Raw genomic sequence first — 18,022 nt, forward strand, 5'->3', positions numbered from 1 at the left:
TCAAATATTTACATCAGTTCCCACTATAAAGCTTTTCTGGTCAGCTTCTAGAATTTGAAGTCTATCTAAATTATTTTTCTATATACTATGTCCTTGTACGAAGAAAATAACAGTCGATGAAAGCAAAGGCATGCTTTACCCCTCTGGGTCTGAAGAAACCGTCGACACACGTCTCACAGTTTATACCAGCGGTGTTGTGGGTGCAATTGATGCACACCCCCCCTCCAATGTATTTTCTGTGTATGTTTAAGCTCAGATTTCTTCTGGCCACATTTTCATCATAATAGCACTCTTCAGCTTTCCCATGGCAATTGCATGCTGCATTAGGGGAAAAATCAATAAATATTAGTTTCAGGTTTCAGAGATACTTAAAAACCATATTCTGCTATATAACAGATTTTAAACTATATGAGGATGTATATATATCCTCATATAGTTACATACGATTACATATGTATAATCAATATAAAAGTATATGAAAGTTACTTAGATTTATTGCCTATATTAATAAATTCACCCTTTTAATGAGACTTGAAATAAATAAAATGAAATCATATCAAATTGCCAATATTTGACTGATTTGATCTCACAAAATCAAAATTTCATATGGTTCAACCTATATCCTATTATGACAAATAAAAATCATTGAACTATGGCACTGAATGATTAACATCCATGTAATCTGTAGTGAAAAATTAGTATAATCTCTCTTACATACTATAGTTAAATAGGAATGTTTAGAATAGAGTTCCTTTGCTTTTACTATTACTGATAATTAAAATTTAACATTTTTCTGTACACCATATCCTTTTCTAAATGTTTTATGTTTACAACCACTGATTTTTTCCTCAGTATACCTCAGAAGTTGGATACTGGTATTAACCTCTTTCCACATATTAGCAACCTGAGGCCCAGAGAAGAGCAGTAGCTTGTAAAGCCCAAGCAAACCAGTGCTACCACCACTGGGAAAGCTCCGGAGTCGGCAGAGCCAGCTCCTGCTGCGGCCCCTCCAAGTCGCATCCTATGAGAGAGAGAGACGATGGGCAGGAACTGCCAAACTGTTAGGACAAAATGAGAAGCTTGCTTAGTGGCTCAGATGAAGTTATTTTGCACCAAACTTGGATTTGGGTGTTCTCTCAACTACTGAGTCGTCATGTGATGGACGGAACATCTCGATTTCATTAAGGGTCAGTTTCCATATAAAACATGAGTGGTTAATAATAATTACCAGACATTTAAAAATGCATGTTAAATCATTAGGACAATGCCTTATAAATAAGTTTCCATTGCTTTCTCCTCCTCCTTCGCTTTCTTCCCTTCCTCCTCCTTTTCTTTTTCATGTCACTTTATAGGAGTTTAGGAGAGTGAAAAAATTACTTCTCCAGAAAGAACTGGGTAAAGCTTTGAAAAGATGGATAGAATTAATTGAGGATGGGAATTAGGGAAAAGGTAGTATGCTGAGTGTGCTGTCTCAGATGTTGAGTTTCTTAGGTGTCCTTTCATTGATTTCAACTCATACACAAGTGTGTGTTTGTGTGTGTGTATGCCAATGCTTAATTTTTCTTTTCCACAGAAGGAGACTTCTAAATACTGTTCTAGACTATTTCATTTTGACAGTAAATAGCATAACTCTTTCTCTATTAGCATATGTTTCTCCTAAAGCTACACAGGCTACTTTTTAAATGGAGGTATTTATCAGGTCCCTATTAATGGGTAGTCACATTGTTTCCAGATTTTTCCTTTCTAAATAACACTGATACACAGTAGGAGGACGTGGAGGTGGGAGTAGAAAATGAGAGCAGGGGCAGGTTTCTAACATCAGACTGCTTCGCATTTGCCAGCTGAGTAACTTGGAGGAGAAAATTCAAGCCTTCATTTCATTTCAGTACTTATCTCTTAAGGTTGTCTTAAGAATGCAGTACACCTAGCACAATGCCTGAGCCACAGTAAGTACTGAGATCCATAAATTATAGTAGCAGCAGAATGAGTAATTGTGAACTAATTAATGACAAGATCATGATAACATGCTCTGTATAGCTATAGGAGTGTATCTGTAGGCTAGATTCCTCCAAGTATATAATCTAGTCCAGAAGCAAGAAAAATTGCCCTCCCAAAATACTGTGTCAAACTACTCTATCTCTATCTGATAGATATGATAAAACTCTTTCCTCATAGCTTCACCAACACTACACATTATCAACCATTTGAACCCAGTGTCTGGACATAGTAAGCATTTGAGTATTTGTTAAATGGAAGAATGAACATTTTGAGGTTATAAAGAGTATTTCCATTGTTGTAGTTGGTACCTTCTTAATTAGAGCATGATAATATTTTTATGTGGTTATGTCATTTTTCTTACTGAGAAATATGTTTCCATCTCTTTTCAATTTTAACAGGTTTAATACATTTTCTCATTGTTAGGTAAGCTCTTAATATAGTAAAGATACTATCTCCTTATAACTTGTTGCTAATGCTATCCCCAGTCAGTTGACTTTTGATTTAGAATATAGTATTTTTGCTACACTGATGAGGAGTCTTCAAAGTTCATTATAGAAATCATGTAATAATAAATGTAAATCAGTAGGTATTAAAAGCATTTTTATATCTTTAGGACAATTCACAGGAATTCTTAGAAATCTTGTTGGAAATATATGTTGCAAGAAACAGCCAAGCTTTCTGCTGTCACTCTAAGTAGAGGGAAATAGAGAGTAATACAATTTTATTCTCACACTATCTAGAATTAATGCTGCTGGAAGTGTTTCCAACCCTGAGCTGGTGTAGGTAACACACTGGCTCTTGAGCAGCAGTTGTGTTCACACTCCATGCCGAGAGTGCCCTCGCCTACAGCCCTGGTCACTGTGTAAAGGCCCTGGGCCAGCACAGCCTCAGAGGAATGGGCTGCACCTACTCCTAAACAGCCATTTTTGCTTTGTCATGGGCAGTGTGGGATACCACAAATATCCAAGACTGAGACGGTCCTTTAGCACAAGCTTAGCAATAGAACAAATATTCTTTGCTCCTTAGAGATATATCATGCCTTAAATAGCCTAGACTGATGAAAATGCAAATTGAGCTCAGATGAACTAAAAGGTGATTATTCATTTTATAGAAGGCTATGCCATGTCATGAAAGGATTTTCCAATCTCCCATACTAAGGGGATTGGAACATAATGTAACATGGAAAAGAAAATTTTCATATAAGCTTTTAGGAATGCATACATTGCCCAAAGCATGACATTTATATAGTTTTATGGTTAAGACCCCTATCTTTAATTTAGGGTTCTAAAAATGCATTTATTTTTCTATTTGGTAATACAGTCCCCCAACTGCCGTACAATCAAAGATAAAATTGTTTCATAATTGCACTATTTAAAAAGTAGATGTAGGAAGAAGTGGAAAACTCCTTTGAAGTGGCTTTGTGCACCCCTGTTGCTAACAAGTTCGATCTAACCTTTTTGTTTCCTTGTTTAGACATATAGGGACAAGTGGAGTGTGGTAACGGATTTTGCAGGTGCATTGAACAGTACACAATTATACCTGCAGGACAGAATCTCAGAGGCACTGGGGAGAGTCACTGCCCTCAAATGCTACTCCCACTCTGACTGCTGATATTCCACAAGCAAGAGAGAAATGACTAAAACTTAAAGAAGTTTAAGAGCGAATATCCATGGGAGGCAGTTAACTTAAATTCATGCTTAGGAAGGAATGTCTGCTTTTCACTGGGAGAACCCTAGGGTGTTGGTGACGAGGTAGGATCCCTGATGCTCCTGTAGAATGTTTGGTGGGGGATGGGGCACTCCACCAGATATGTTTCAGCAATAATGAGTGATTTCTAAACCAAAATATATCACATGCAGGTAGACACAGATCAAAATGCAAAAGAAGTGAGTGCAGAAAAACGAAGGGACACAAGACATGGATAGTATATGCAGAATTTTAAAGTAAAAAGAAAATGCATTTTACGGTAGAGAATATTTTGTGGTTAAAGTTTGCTATGATTCAACCGTTTCAAAGACCTACCGTGTCTGATGCCTGATAAAGGATAAGTATTTTTCATTCAATAACTATATATGGTTGGTATTAGTTAAAAATTGGCTACCAGGTCTGTATTGGAAGTCATGTACACCTAGTGAACTAAAAAATATGGTTAGGACTGATCGATTAACGAAAATATTATTATTCACATTCAATTGAATTGGGACTCATGGCCAGTTTGAAATTACAGTTCAGCACAAGCCTTTGTGTTTAGTCTTGTCTGAGCCTGAGCAGGTCTCCAGAAACACAGGTTTCTGTAATGTCCCTGTCACCCTGCTGGGCCAGTTGGCAATTTTAGGCCATATAATCATATGCTACACACCCTGGGTATTTCTGTTCCAGAAAAACTAGGCATATGAATTGTATTAAAAATGACAATATTACAGTAAAAAGGTTGTCTTACTGTTTTTAATTACTAGCTTTCTGTTTGGTTACTACTGTGTGATAATTTCTATGGCATAGTTAATGCTAATGATTATCACAATGCTATTACTAATATTAGCATTTTATACTGTTATTAATGAGAAATTATAATTTAAAATGTTAATACCTATTATTCAAATAAAATATTTTTCCATATATTTGATTTCTTACTGTCTCTGTTACCTTTAACTCTTACATTCTTCCAAGTTACTGCCCCCAAATACCACCCTTTAGTAAGTTTAACCAATGAATCATTTTTTTAAAAACTGCCTGTGCCCTAAACTATAGGGTACAATTTCTCCCTTCTGATATTTTTTTCTGTATTAGATTATGGGTATTTAAATCCATCTACTATAGAAAGGGGGTCAAGTGAGGAGCTGCAAAGAAACCAAGTAGAAGTCACAGGGACTATATTGGTTCCAGAACAATTTTATAACATTCACGTTTAGAAATCTAGTCTCTATACAGTCTAGGTTTTACTGCATGTTTCTTTACATTTCTATCATTCTATTAGCTTATATGTACATTGTGCTATAAGCTTCAGTTTCACCCTGACAATAAGCATTTACTGTGCTTTTATCTATTTATCATAATCCTCACACAGTGATAAATTCATGGGTGTTTGGTAAATATTTATTGAGTTAAAAAAACAAAAAAATGAGTAACTGAAATATCAGGGTAAAAGAGATGATAAGTTATTGCCTTGGATAAAATATAGAAACTGAAAAGAGCACTTACCTAAAATCACCATGTTTATGTCACCAGTGTCCTAGAAAAGGAAGAAGTACATACGCCAGAGGCCCCTCAGATACTTACCTTCACATTCGGTTTTAGTCAGAAAGGTCCCAGCTTGCCAAGGCTTCTGGTGGAATCCTGGGCAGCAGCGATCACAGCTTTCTCCGCATGTATTATGTTCACATTCACAACGGGATTTCTAGTCAAATCAGGGGGAAACATACTTTTAGTGGTCTTTAGACCTCTAAATAAAAGGCTTTTCCTAAAGTTAAAATGAAGAAAAAAGAAAACTTCTAAAACTCTTGCCAGTCTGGGAAGGAAGAGGGGCCTGTCTCGGAAGCAGGTGCATTTAACCAACACCAGATTACAGATGGAGGTCCAGGCTAGTTCTGAAATCACTGGGCTTCAGCTTGGAACAGAGCAGAGCCCCCTTTGGGATTAGTCTTGAAGACTGAGATTCCTTTTGGATGCCTGGGAGAGTTTTCACGGTTGGATGCATCCACTTTAAGGCTCCCCTCAAAGTACTGTGAACATTTGGGAATGTGGACACAGGAAAGAGAGTTGATCCCCAGGCACCAAGGGGCATGATTATAATAGAAATCAAATGTCCTAAGACTGAACCTCCTGTGCATTTTGAGTACAGTCTTTTATAATGCATTCAATAAATGCATTATTGAATTTATTGGGGTAACACTGGTTAATAACATTATATAGGTTTCAGGTGTATAACTCTATAATAGATTATCTGTATGTTTATTGTATTGTGTGCTCACCACCCCATGTCAAGCCTCCTTCCATCACCATTTATTCCCTTTACCCTCTCCTACCTCCCCCTCCCCTTTTTTCTCCAGCAACCACCATAATGTTGTCTGTGTCCATGAATTCCTTTTCTTTGCTTAATCCTTTTACCTTTTTCACTCAGAGCCCCAAACCACCTCCCCTCTGACAGCTCTCAGTCTGTTCTCTGCATCTATGAGTCTGTTTCTACATTTGTTATTAGTTTATCAAGTACAGTCATTGATTCATTGCATGATACTGCCTTGGAGGGTCCTCAAAGCTTGGAAAGGACCGCTCATCACGATACCTAGTAGACAGACACACCCTCTGCAGAAAGCAGCAGCACAAACATGCCCAGGTGAATATACCAGGGCATTAAAACCTTCCCTAGGAGGTAACTTTATGATACATTGGTCAGGAAGCAAACTTTTAGAGAAATGCCATCTGTATTATTATTTTAGTAGGAAAGGAAAAAAATCTGTATGTAGGTAGCTGTGTTCATGGATCTTACTATTCAATATATTTCTCCCATATGCTATACAGCAAATGATTTTGTATTTCACCAATTTGTGTATGACAGAAAAAAAAAGATGCTCATTCATCTTCTGTTGAGGTTATGTTCACTCACCATGTTGCCATTCATGAAAAATTTGACCCAAAAGGAACATTTCCTGGCCCAGCATTTTCGGTGGCCTCTTGAGCACTCTCCTCTGCCCGGCCCCTTACTGGCCCTGCCCCAGCTGGTCCTCTGTCCCATGGCCACTCATATTCACTCTCAGGCATGTTGTTCATTTGTTTGCATTCATTTTTTTGATGAAAACTTTTAAAAGAAATGGTGAAGTTGATTGATGGCAGGCATTCTCTACAGCCAAATCATACAGCAGACTGTCATAGCCAAAGAGGTTTCAGAATAGAAAAAGAAGTTTGGTCTTTTCAAGGGAAAAAAAACTAATCTGGTTTCTGATACTGGGATGGCTGACTTCAAAGTCCATCATGCTAACTGGTCCATTTTATCCCTGTGTGGCTTTGTGTTATACTGTCTCTGTGGGGACCCGGCACCCATTCACAGCATCCCTCTCAGCAAAGCCTCTCCTAAAACATGATACAGTTCAGAGCTTCATTTTGCCTAAGCATCCTATAAATATACATACATTTGTCACCGGATCAAGTGGACACGCCCTGGCATGACCGTAGCAGATGCACATCCCTCCAACTGAAATATCCTTGACTGAGTAGTAATACTGCAAAAAAAGCGACCCAGAGAGAAATCCTGGTGAGATGACTGCAAGATGACAGTAGCAAGAGGGGATATTCAGTTAAGGACTTTGCTTTCTGCTTTTGTCTTTAGTCTGAAGCACATCTGTGTTTCAGTAGAATTGAGGACTCACAGAAGTGATCCAGGGACTCCTTGCACTGCAGTTACAGACCAAAGAAATAGTTCACATGAGCCGGGCATTTTACAGTTTCTTTCCCACAGATGGTACCGAGTCCATGCTGAAGCATTTGTCATTGAGAACAAGTTGTTACAATTTTTCATAAAAGGTGTTTTACTTTCTTGAAAGAAAATCTCTTTCATTGTCATTAGAGAAGTGTCAGCATCCATGAATCATATGCAGACGGTTTAATTTGTTGCATTTGAAAAAACCAACAAATTTTGCAGGATGCGCTCATAACAATACATTTCTTAAACTTATAAAAAAGGAAATAAAATGTAAGTGACTATCAGATTAAGTTAACATAATGTGAGGAGTAAACTAGGGGGGGCAGAACATTTGCTTTTTTCATTATTATGTTAAAATGTCCATGCAATTACTTCTGTATATGAAGTTATGATAAGGACCATGTTTCTAATTTTTTAAATCTATACAGCTGTTTTTAAAAGATTATTTATAATTATATAATAGAACTAAACTATTTTTAAATTTTTAATTAATATGTATATAACATTTTGTAATGATGAGACACTTCACATTATTATATGAGATCCAAATAACCATTTCAGTGGGATATATCCTTAGTTCTACTATTCTAATTTTTCACATAAAAAACATATTTAGACAAAATAAGTAGGTAAGCAAAAATCTGAGTTCCTTGACTACATAGTTCTCTTTTCCATTTACTTTTGTCTTTGGGGGTTTTTTGTTTGTTTGTTTTTGTTATATACGTAGTATCTTCTGGAATATTTTTGTGACTTACCTTACTTGACATAACTAAACTTTGAATTCATGGAACTTGTTAGGAAATTTAGTTAAAAGTCTGCCTTTCACTAATTCCATCACAAAAATCTAGATACAAAGAGGGATATTTGCTTGGAAAGCTGATACTTTAGTTTTTGTAGATGCTTTTAAATTGGGAAATGTGTTTTAAATATAAATATGTAATGCTTCACTTTTAAGTCATGAAAAGGAGCTAAAATTCAATATCATATTTTTATATATTTAAATTTACACGTGGGGTTTACTGAGCTTTACTTAAAAAACCACACTTAATTGTTGGACTTCACTGCACTAGTTTAAAGGCTCACATACAATGAAATCATAAACAACAGGTGTGCAGCCAAACCCACTTTGCCTTCTGCAACAGCTGATAGAAGAAACACATTTATTTGCATTGATTTTTCCCTCTATGATAAATATACTGTCAGGAAAGATTAAATTTCCCTTCAAAATTATTGTCTTTCTCAATATATGTTTCTAAGTCATGTTGAAATTAAAATTAAAAAGGATTGTTTTTAAAGAAGAGTCTACCATTGCTATAAAATAATGATTACTTCTGCACAAAACACTTTGCAATATGCTGAGGGTAAATTCATGGTAAAATTATTTTTTGTTTGGAAAATATGTGGCACTAACATAATGAACATGTGTTGGATGAGGATAATAAAACATTAAAAGTTATGTTGTGATGATGGAGAGGATAGGTGAGGAAAATTTAAATAATGAGAAGAGAAAATATATGAGGGATATCATGAGCCGTGAAAAGTGCTGTCCTTCAATATTCAGCCTAATAGTTCAGCAATTCGGCGATTGTTGGCAATAGTTGGCAATTGGTGACATTAGTGGGATCATTTTAGAACTAAGAGCTTTCCCCACAATCTTAGTTTCTCCTTATAATCTTCTTTTCACTTCTGCCTCTGATCACACTATTGTAGTGTGTAGCTATTCTCTTAGCATGGATTGTGGCTTTGCAGCTATACCTTGGTTGTGTAGCAACGTATAAGGGAGGGGACATAATCCAGTGCATGTGGTGGGGGAGAGATAGAAGAAGCACAACTTCTTCTAGACGATCACCCACAGCAACCTGGGTGATCGTCTCTGTCCCAGTCACATAGATTCCAGTTTAACACTGGAAAACAGTACTTTGGTTAGCTCATGTTTCAATGATCTGTTGAAAGAATGATTTTCTCTGATATTCTATTCATGAAGAAAAATAAAACAATTTATAAAATCAGTTTTTCTGTACAGCACTGCTTTTTTAAAACTATGGCTTGTGATTTCTTAGTAAGGCATACAACTAAACTATTTGGCTGGATAAAAATATCCACAGACCAGCAGCAATGTCATTGCTGGGAACTTGATAGAAATGCAGTTTCTCTACTCGGCCTTAGGCCGCCTGGATCGGAATCTGCCTTTCCGCAATATCACCAGCTGATTCTGTGCACACCATAGTTTAAGATTTACTGCTCTGCGTGTGGGTATATGCATGTACTGGGTCACGATGTAAAATGTATTTCTTCATGTTGGTTGCAGCCAAAAATGTTTCAACTTCTTGATGTTACTCCCCAAAGCCAATTATAACAGTACAGCTCACCCAAAGGGACAAAACTTAGTTTCGAAAAGTAAGATGATGAACTTGGCATTATGATCTCCATTTTACAAAAGAGGAAATTGAGGTTGATTAATGTTAAAAAGTTGGAAAAATGTTACACATCTAACAAGTGGTTGAGCTTATGTGAGCGAAAGATCTAACAAATTTTAAACTCTTTGGTAATAACTACCCCTACAAATCATGGAAAGATGTATTTTTAAATAATTTAACAGGCATTTAAACCGGGTACGGTATCATTCACAGGCTGTAACATGACTCATTGTAACTTACTCTTCGGGTGACAATGGGGTCGATTTCTCTGGGGTCTTTGTGAGCAAACATCATCAAATCCGCATTCAGGGTGCGGATCCTCTGAAACCTCAGGCGAATGTAGCGAGCAGAGGTAAATTCTAGCAGTTCCGGAGAAGGGTCATCTGCACTTGGTCTCCCATTGATCAAAGAGATGTGAATCTACACAATGTAGGAAATAATTTAACAATTAAGTTCACCAAAAACTAAATCTCTGGTTTGGTTTGGTTTCCTCGGACAAATTAAGATAAGCTCTCTACTCCTAGTTAATCATAGAGATACAACTTCATGTTTGCTGGAATAGAGCGAAGCAACTCGGGGGTTTTATGGACATTTTAATATATGTACACGTAATACATTTGTTTATATTTTAGGTATTCTCTCTATATTGCAATTGTCCATAATCCTCTGTTCCAAAGCATGGCATCTACTTGACCTTCCTAGAAATTCCATAAATTTCTAAATCACTTCATCTTTTTCTGAAAATTATTGGGCCCTAAAATGATTTAAGAATCTGTTATACAGTTGAAAACTAAAAACTTGTTTTTTTTTAAAAAAAGGTATAAAACAGACAAAAACAGGACTGAAAAAAGTACTTAAATTAATTCTAAATTTAAAAGTATCTAATTGTACAGCCTTGGTATATAGAAAGCAAAACTTGACACATTGCAAGGAAAACTGGACAATTGTACAGACATGGTAAGAGATTTCAATTGGCTATTCATTTTGTTGTCAGTGTTTTTTTTTTTGAGTAATTGTAGATCAACAAGACAAAAATGTATTAGAAATATAACACATTCTATGAAAATACATTAAAACCTGGTAGAATGATTATATTTGTTAGGAAAATAATTTAGCACAATTGATACCCAAAGAAATAAAATCTGTCTGGCTGGTATGGCTCAGTGAATTGAATGCCAGCCTGTGAACCAAGAGTTGCTGGTCTATTCCCAGTCAGAACACATGCCTGGGTTGCAGGCCAGGTCCCCAGTAGGGGGCACATGAGAGGCAACCCCACACTGATGGTTCTCTCCCTCTCTCTCTCCCTGCCTTCCCTGTCTAAAAATAAATAAATAAAATCCTTTTTAAAAGGAATAAACTCTAACTGTTCTGTTTTCTATGTACAAAATAAAGAAATTGCAAGGGAACGCCCCCTCACAGATGCACAAATCCCATGTGCTCTCATAAAGATTTTACTAGAGTAGAAAACTGTAATGAATAAACAAGTCTGATAAGATAGAAAGAACTCCTATCACATAAGGAAACTGTTTCCCACATACTTAAATAATTTTGTATCAACAAGAAAAAAAGACCAATAACATAATACAAAAAACAAACAAAAGATATAAGGGAACTATTCAAGGAAAACATAAATGACTGTTAAACTTTTGATACGATGGTGAACTTCACTCATTAATTAACAGAGAACTACTAATTCAAATCACAATAATAAACTTTTTTCACTTTTCTACAGGTGGTCAAAACCCCATAATATTAATAATATTCCTTGATGGCAATACTGAATCAGTGCAGGAATTGTCATGCACTTACACATCTGAGTATGAAATGACACAAACTCTTATGAAAGTGAGTTTAGCAATAACTATCAAAATTACATACCCCTACAATTTTTGACTTAGAAATTCCACTTTTGGGAAATTATCCCACAGATATTACATGTACATGTAATATCTATTCCTAGACAGCGTTTTTATAATTGCAAAAGACTAAGAACATTTTAATATTCATTAATGTGCAACTGATTAAATAAATTATACTTTTATATACTGAAGTAGTTCACCTTAAAAAAAGAATGAGGAAACTCTATATACCAACAGGAAAAAGTAATTTCACTTTTTTGTACTTTGTCAATGCATTATTACCTATGAAATATATTAAATCAACGTTGTTTAAAAAAGGAAAATGAGTGGTAGATTTTGGATCGAAACCTCCTCCCACACCCATGCACACAAGCAGGTGCACACACCACACACACACAGGACGCTAAAGAGACGGAAATGCCAGTAGAAATCAGTCCTGTGCTGGGCCGGCAGCTGTCCAGGAGCATGACAGTCCATGCATGTACTGGGGGGACTGTGACTTCAGGTCATCCGCTGGAATTTTCATCCACTTTTGCAAGATCATATATCCTGTGTGTTTACATGTTTTTGACAGGAAAGGCAAGGGTATGTGCTCCCATTCCTAACATCCTGCATTTAGATAATCCCTTCGAGCATTTTACAAACTGTCAGTAAACTACTGAGTCACCAGAGAAATGAATATAGAAACTCTGAGATGAGAAACTAATTCTGATGTCACAAAAAATAAATTCAAAACGCCTCATGATAAAAACATGAAATGTCCCAGCTAATTGAGTCTACCTTGGACACTTAGTGAAAAATAAATTCACTTAACACATTTGAAGATGATAGAATGCAAGCTCTGCTAAATATTTTGAACCTAAAATACTGGATACCCTCTCTCTAATGTCAAATTTCTAAAAGAGTAAAGTGAATGTTGGATATCTCACAGCTCTGGCTACTAAGAGGTGAACAAGAAATGCCTTTAAGTTGTCTGTATTACTTAAGAAGGTATCAATTAAATGTTAAAGGAATCAATAAATAGAAACATGAAGCAATTAAAATTCATTCCCTTAGAGACTCATTTGTCATACAAAACAATCACCAGTGCCCTTCACTTCATGCTTAATTTCTGTCTTCTCGAGCTCTCCCTCGAGTGCTCCTAAAACTGCTGTTCGAAAGGAGAAAATCATGACATGTCTAGGATTAAAGTTCCTGAAAATTATTAAGATTCATTTGGCATGAATTCTGTAGTAAACTATATTTGTGGTTGTACATGAAATTAGTGTGTCCTTCATTGAAATGCACAGGAAATTTGAAATAAATGGCATACATGTTCTCATTTAGGTTAATAAACCATATGATAGCTACATAAAAGATTCAGCAAAAGAACACTTCTCACAGCTTTGGTATTTTCATCGAGCTATTCTGCCAAGAGATCTTGTGAGTATAGCGAGTCCCAAGCTGTTTCTGGATTATAAAACCAGCCAGCTGTTTGGCCATGTTGTGAGCAGCTCCCTTCCATCATTTTTTCTTCCCTTTTTTTTTTTTGCACTCCCCTTCAAAATAAATCATAATATTGGACAGGATATTTCCACTGACATGATGCTGTGCAACTGCAAGTGTTCTGGCTATTTAAGCACACTTCCTGATTTCCTGTGGGGTGACAACCGGGGGGCGTCTATTTTCAACAAGATGAAAAGTGTCAGTCCTCAAGACCACCACAGCCTTGCTGTGAGCCATGGGAAGTCTGGGGCAGTCCAGTGTCTTCTGACATGCTTTCTATTACACACATGTTGGTGGGTGTATGTTCCTGCTGTCAAAGGAATCCACTCCAACTGAAAATATCAGCCTGACAAACAAATGGTTCTTTTGATTTCAAAATTATACTCTTCTTTGAAATTAGCTATCACAGAAAAATAGAGAAAAAATACCCTGTAAGTTAATGACCTATGCCCTGAATCAATATTGCACTCTACTCATCCAAATAATTCGATTCTTATCAGTGTAAACATACTACATAAACCAGGTTCCCATTGCAGATGGATAAACATTTGTGACTCGTGGCATTCTTACTTCTATAACTAGAATACAATTTTAAAGTGGTTTATGCAGCAAGTAATCAGACTTCTAGTATGAGTAACTATCTCTTATTATCATGTTTTTCTATTTACATTAATATAACTGCTTTGGATTTCTAGAACAGGTCTACTCCTAATACCCTGCCCAATAACATACATTTCTTGAGTGGCTGGATGTATGAGAGAAGGAAGGCTGAGCAGTGTAAGTAGATGGAGTTGACAACATGATAGGCAGTGTATTCTCTTAGAACAGATTAAAATCACACTTGAATTATCAGTCTCTAAATTAGCCCAGAAAAATTGTACAACAGCTTATAAGTAAGTTATTTCCAAGAGATAAAATAATAAAATCTGCATGTGTAGGATGAGTATAGCTAGCTATGGATGTAGCCAAAGAATCGCCTGTAGGTGTGGATTTACATGAGTGATTGAGATTTGTAAGAAACCTTTTAAATACTATCCTAGTTAATATGATATTATTTCAGAGAGGAAGAGTGACTTTGAAAAATGTGCCTAATAATTTTTATTTTGCCCTATGTGAAAAGGAAGACACATGTTTGAAGCAAAGAGGTGAGTTATATGGCTCTTAGGAAGAGGGGACAACACAACAATTTGTCACCGGGTTTCTAGCACAGGGCAAAGGCTCTGGCTCTCACTCTGAATGGTCAACAGGAGCCCTTAAATGATGAATATTTAGTTCTCACCATTTCTGGTCTATTAGCAACATTTGAAACAATTGGATATTCCATTTACTTCCATGACGCCACACTCTCCTTGTTTTCCTCCTACCTCTCTGGCTACCCTTCTCAATGTTCTTCATTACTTACCGTCTTTTCTCCTCCCCAGCTCTGATATTGGAGCATCACATTGTTCAGTCATTAGCCTTCAGTTCTGTATATACTTAGTGATGTTATGAAAGCCCACAGCTTTAAATACCACCTATACAGATGTCTCCCACCTCTGTATCTCCAGGCTTCCTCTCACCTCTGAAGGTCAGGATGAAGAACCCAACTGCCTTCTCGATATATCTTTGTGGCTGTCTAATAGGTATATGAAACTTCCATTTCAAACTGAATTCCTGCTTTTCACACCACAGTCTTCCCAATTTCACTAAATAATTTTATCCTTTCAGCTACTCAGACCAAAAACTAAGTCATCCTTGACTGCTTTTGTTTTCTTGTTTCCTACATCCAAAATGTATGAAAATCTTGGCTTTACCTTCAAAGTATACCGAGCATCCAAACACTTCTCACCACATCCACTAAAACCATCTAACCACAAGCTTTCATCATTGTCTACCTGGGCATTACAATAGGGTCAGAACGGGTCTCCATTGCTACCTTACCTAACTCCCTAGGGTTTGTTTGTTTGTTTAGTTATTAGTAAATGTTTCCAACAATTTATTCTTTGTATTCCTTAAAACAAAAATTACAAGTTTAGTATAAACAACTTAAAATACTGGACACCAAACGGAACCAACTTTTACTCATGCTGCAAGCTGGTTTACATTCTTTTACTTGTTTGCCACTTGATCTTCAATTTCTACAGAGATCTCTCTTCCATAGATTACATGCACAAGGTAAAAGATGGCCAGCAAATTTATGAAAACAGTGTGAACCACAGCCAAAGAGGTCCATTCCAAATCAAGTGTGTGTTACTTGCCATTGAGTTGGCCCCAACTCTTGGTGACCCAGTGAATGAGCGATGTCCACAGTGTTTTGTCCTCAACAGCCCTGCTCAGCTCCTGTAGACTCATGGCTATGGTTTCTTTTACAGAGTCAATCCATTTCCTATTTGGTCTTCCACTTTCCCTGCTGTTTTCAATTTTCCCTAGCAATATTGTCTTTTCTAAAAAACACTGCCTTTTCATGATGTGCCCAAGTAGGACAGCTTCAGTTTTGTCATTTTTGCCTCCAGCAAAGTTTCAGGCTCAATTTGCTCAAAGTCATACTTGTTCGCATTTCTGTCAATGCTGGGTATTCATAGAGCTATCCTCCAACATCATCCTTCAAATGAATCATTTTTTTACCTATCAGCCTTCTTCAATGTCCAAATTTTGCATCTGTACATAGTAATTGGGAATGCAAGGGTGTGCATGATTTAGCCTTGGTCTCTAATGACACATTTTTGCTTATGATCTTTTCTAATTCTCTCACCACTGTCCTCCCAAATATCAGCCTTCTCTCTATTTCTTGGTGGTAGTCTCCATTTAAATTGATGACAAAACTAAGGTGAATGAAATCTCTAATAATTTTGAGACGTTCATTGTTTATATTAAAGGTATGTATTTCTTCTGCAGTTGTGGCTTTTGTCTTCTTGATATTAAAATGCAGTAGTCCTACTTCTGCACTCTCCTGTTTCCTCATGTTAAATCATAGCTACTCTCTTCCAGCATGAACCCCATGCCATAGCCACACCCATTATTAGCAAACTGCACAAAAGTCATCATTTTTTGAATGGGAGCAAAAGTTCTTAGTCTCGCCTCATCACTTGGTGCCGCAACAATTAACTTGCCAATCCTCGTGAAGCCAGGGCCTTTTTTAGGAAGTGCTCTAAATACTCTTTTTAAAATATAACTCCAATCATGACATTTTTCCCCTTACAACATTCCACACTCCGGTAATTTTCTATGTCACTGCCAATAAAAGACAAACATTTTACTATGAACTCTGAGATTCTATATGATATATTCTATCTGCAACAACATGCACTACCCCCTAACATTGCCACATGAGAAAACAACAATCTTTTGAGTTCTTTTCTACTCCTTTTTTTATTCAACCTGCTCTAGCCAGGTTACCATCTTTGTTAGAGAATTCTAGATAGGCTTTTGCTCAGGGTTATTGAACTTGGGGTCCCTTGCGCATAATGTTATCCTCACAGGTTTGCAATTCTCACTTTATCATCTATTTCAAGATATTTAGCAAATCCATTTGGTTAACCACAGCAAAGTGGACCTTACCTATTGATTAGCTCCTTCTTTGTGCAGATCACAATCTGGCCATTTTATTGCCCAATATAGAAATTTTACGTATTACTATTTACAAAAGTGTTCATTAAAAATAATAGACTATATTAAAATTATAGAATAGATTACTTAAACACTATAGACATGCAATAACTACCAATAAGGCTAGTTAAGAGAGTACCTTGCTTCCAGAAGAAGATATTTTTGCCAAATATTAATTTTATGGATTACCATTAGCTTTATTATATGTAAGTAAATAGTTATTGAAAAATAACTTTCCTTACCTCATCAAAAATGATTCATTGCAGTTTTTAAAACTTTTTCAACATTAATGAACTATTTTTAAAATCTTACAAATATAAAAATACATGAATATATGAAAACTAAACCACATATAATAAAAGTATACTGGGTTGTAATAAAGGTTGCATAATGTGTCATTTATAATGCAGGTTAAATGTTTAAACATTTTAGACAAGGATTTCCTTATCAAGAAGTTTTAAGGCCATAATGAGAAAATTAGGTATTACAAAATCAATATATTCCAGTCCATTATATTCAGTAATATCAGGCACAGTTTATTTAAGTCTTTTTTGCATTTTTCTACAGTCTATATTTTATTTCCTCCAACTAACAGCTGATATTTTTATAATCATTTTTATTAATTCAAATGCTACTCATTTGCACATCCAGAAAATGAACAATTCTGAAGGCTAATAAACACGTGTCTACAAAGCTTTATCCCTGGTTTCCTTCTGCACACTTGAACATGTTTAGTAGTTCATTTAGTCAGTCAGCTACTCATTCATTCAAAAATGCTTATTGGATGTCTAGCATATTCCAGGGCACCAAGTCATTTTCACTTCCCTCTTTGTGTCGTGGTCTGTCTCGTCTCTGGGCCTCTCTGTCAAACACCTTTTCTGTACCTGCACTGCTTCCATTCACATAGATACACTGCTGCATCTTCTAGTTCTCAGCTGGGGTGACAGCTCCTTCTTTCCACAAACATATCCATGTTCTGTCCAGAAGTTCTTCCCAAGAATTCTCTGAGCTCCTTCATTATCACCGTCTGCTTACTAGACTGTAAGTTCAGTGAGAATAGAAACTCTGCCTGATTTATACTTCCAGTACTTAATAAGGTGAGTAGGACAGATTCTCAATAATTATTTGCTGAATGAATAAATCAGTATTGGTGTCCAAATGTTATAGGCTGTGATAGAACTTCCAGTGAATTAACTCTTTTCCCCAAACACTCATAATTTTTGTATATCATTCAATAAATAACTTAGCATATACTTTAAGTATAT

The 18,022-nt window shown here is 36.2% G+C and overlaps 1 protein-coding gene across 3 annotated transcripts in view; it reads right to left on the reverse strand.

Moving 5' to 3' along the window:
* Nucleotides 1-18,022, reverse strand: part of LAMA2 (laminin subunit alpha 2) — a 531,387-nt gene that overhangs the window by 307,538 nt on the left and 205,827 nt on the right. For all 3 annotated transcript variants that reach the window (XM_037045779.1, XM_037045780.1, XM_037045778.1), the window contains exons 5-8: nucleotides 10,069-10,248; nucleotides 7,122-7,211; nucleotides 5,275-5,392; nucleotides 140-318 (exon numbers count right to left, since the gene is read on the reverse strand). In XM_037045779.1, coding sequence (XP_036901674.1) covers nucleotides 140-318; nucleotides 5,275-5,392; nucleotides 7,122-7,211; nucleotides 10,069-10,248 — 567 coding nt within the window. The remainder of the gene's footprint in view (nucleotides 1-139; nucleotides 319-5,274; nucleotides 5,393-7,121; nucleotides 7,212-10,068; nucleotides 10,249-18,022) is intronic.

Source organism: Sturnira hondurensis, unplaced genomic scaffold, assembly GCF_014824575.4.
Source record: "Sturnira hondurensis isolate 20B ecotype Veracruz unplaced genomic scaffold, ASM1482457v3 Scaffold0004474, whole genome shotgun sequence".
Classification (NCBI taxonomy): Eukaryota; Metazoa; Chordata; class Mammalia; order Chiroptera; family Phyllostomidae; genus Sturnira; species Sturnira hondurensis.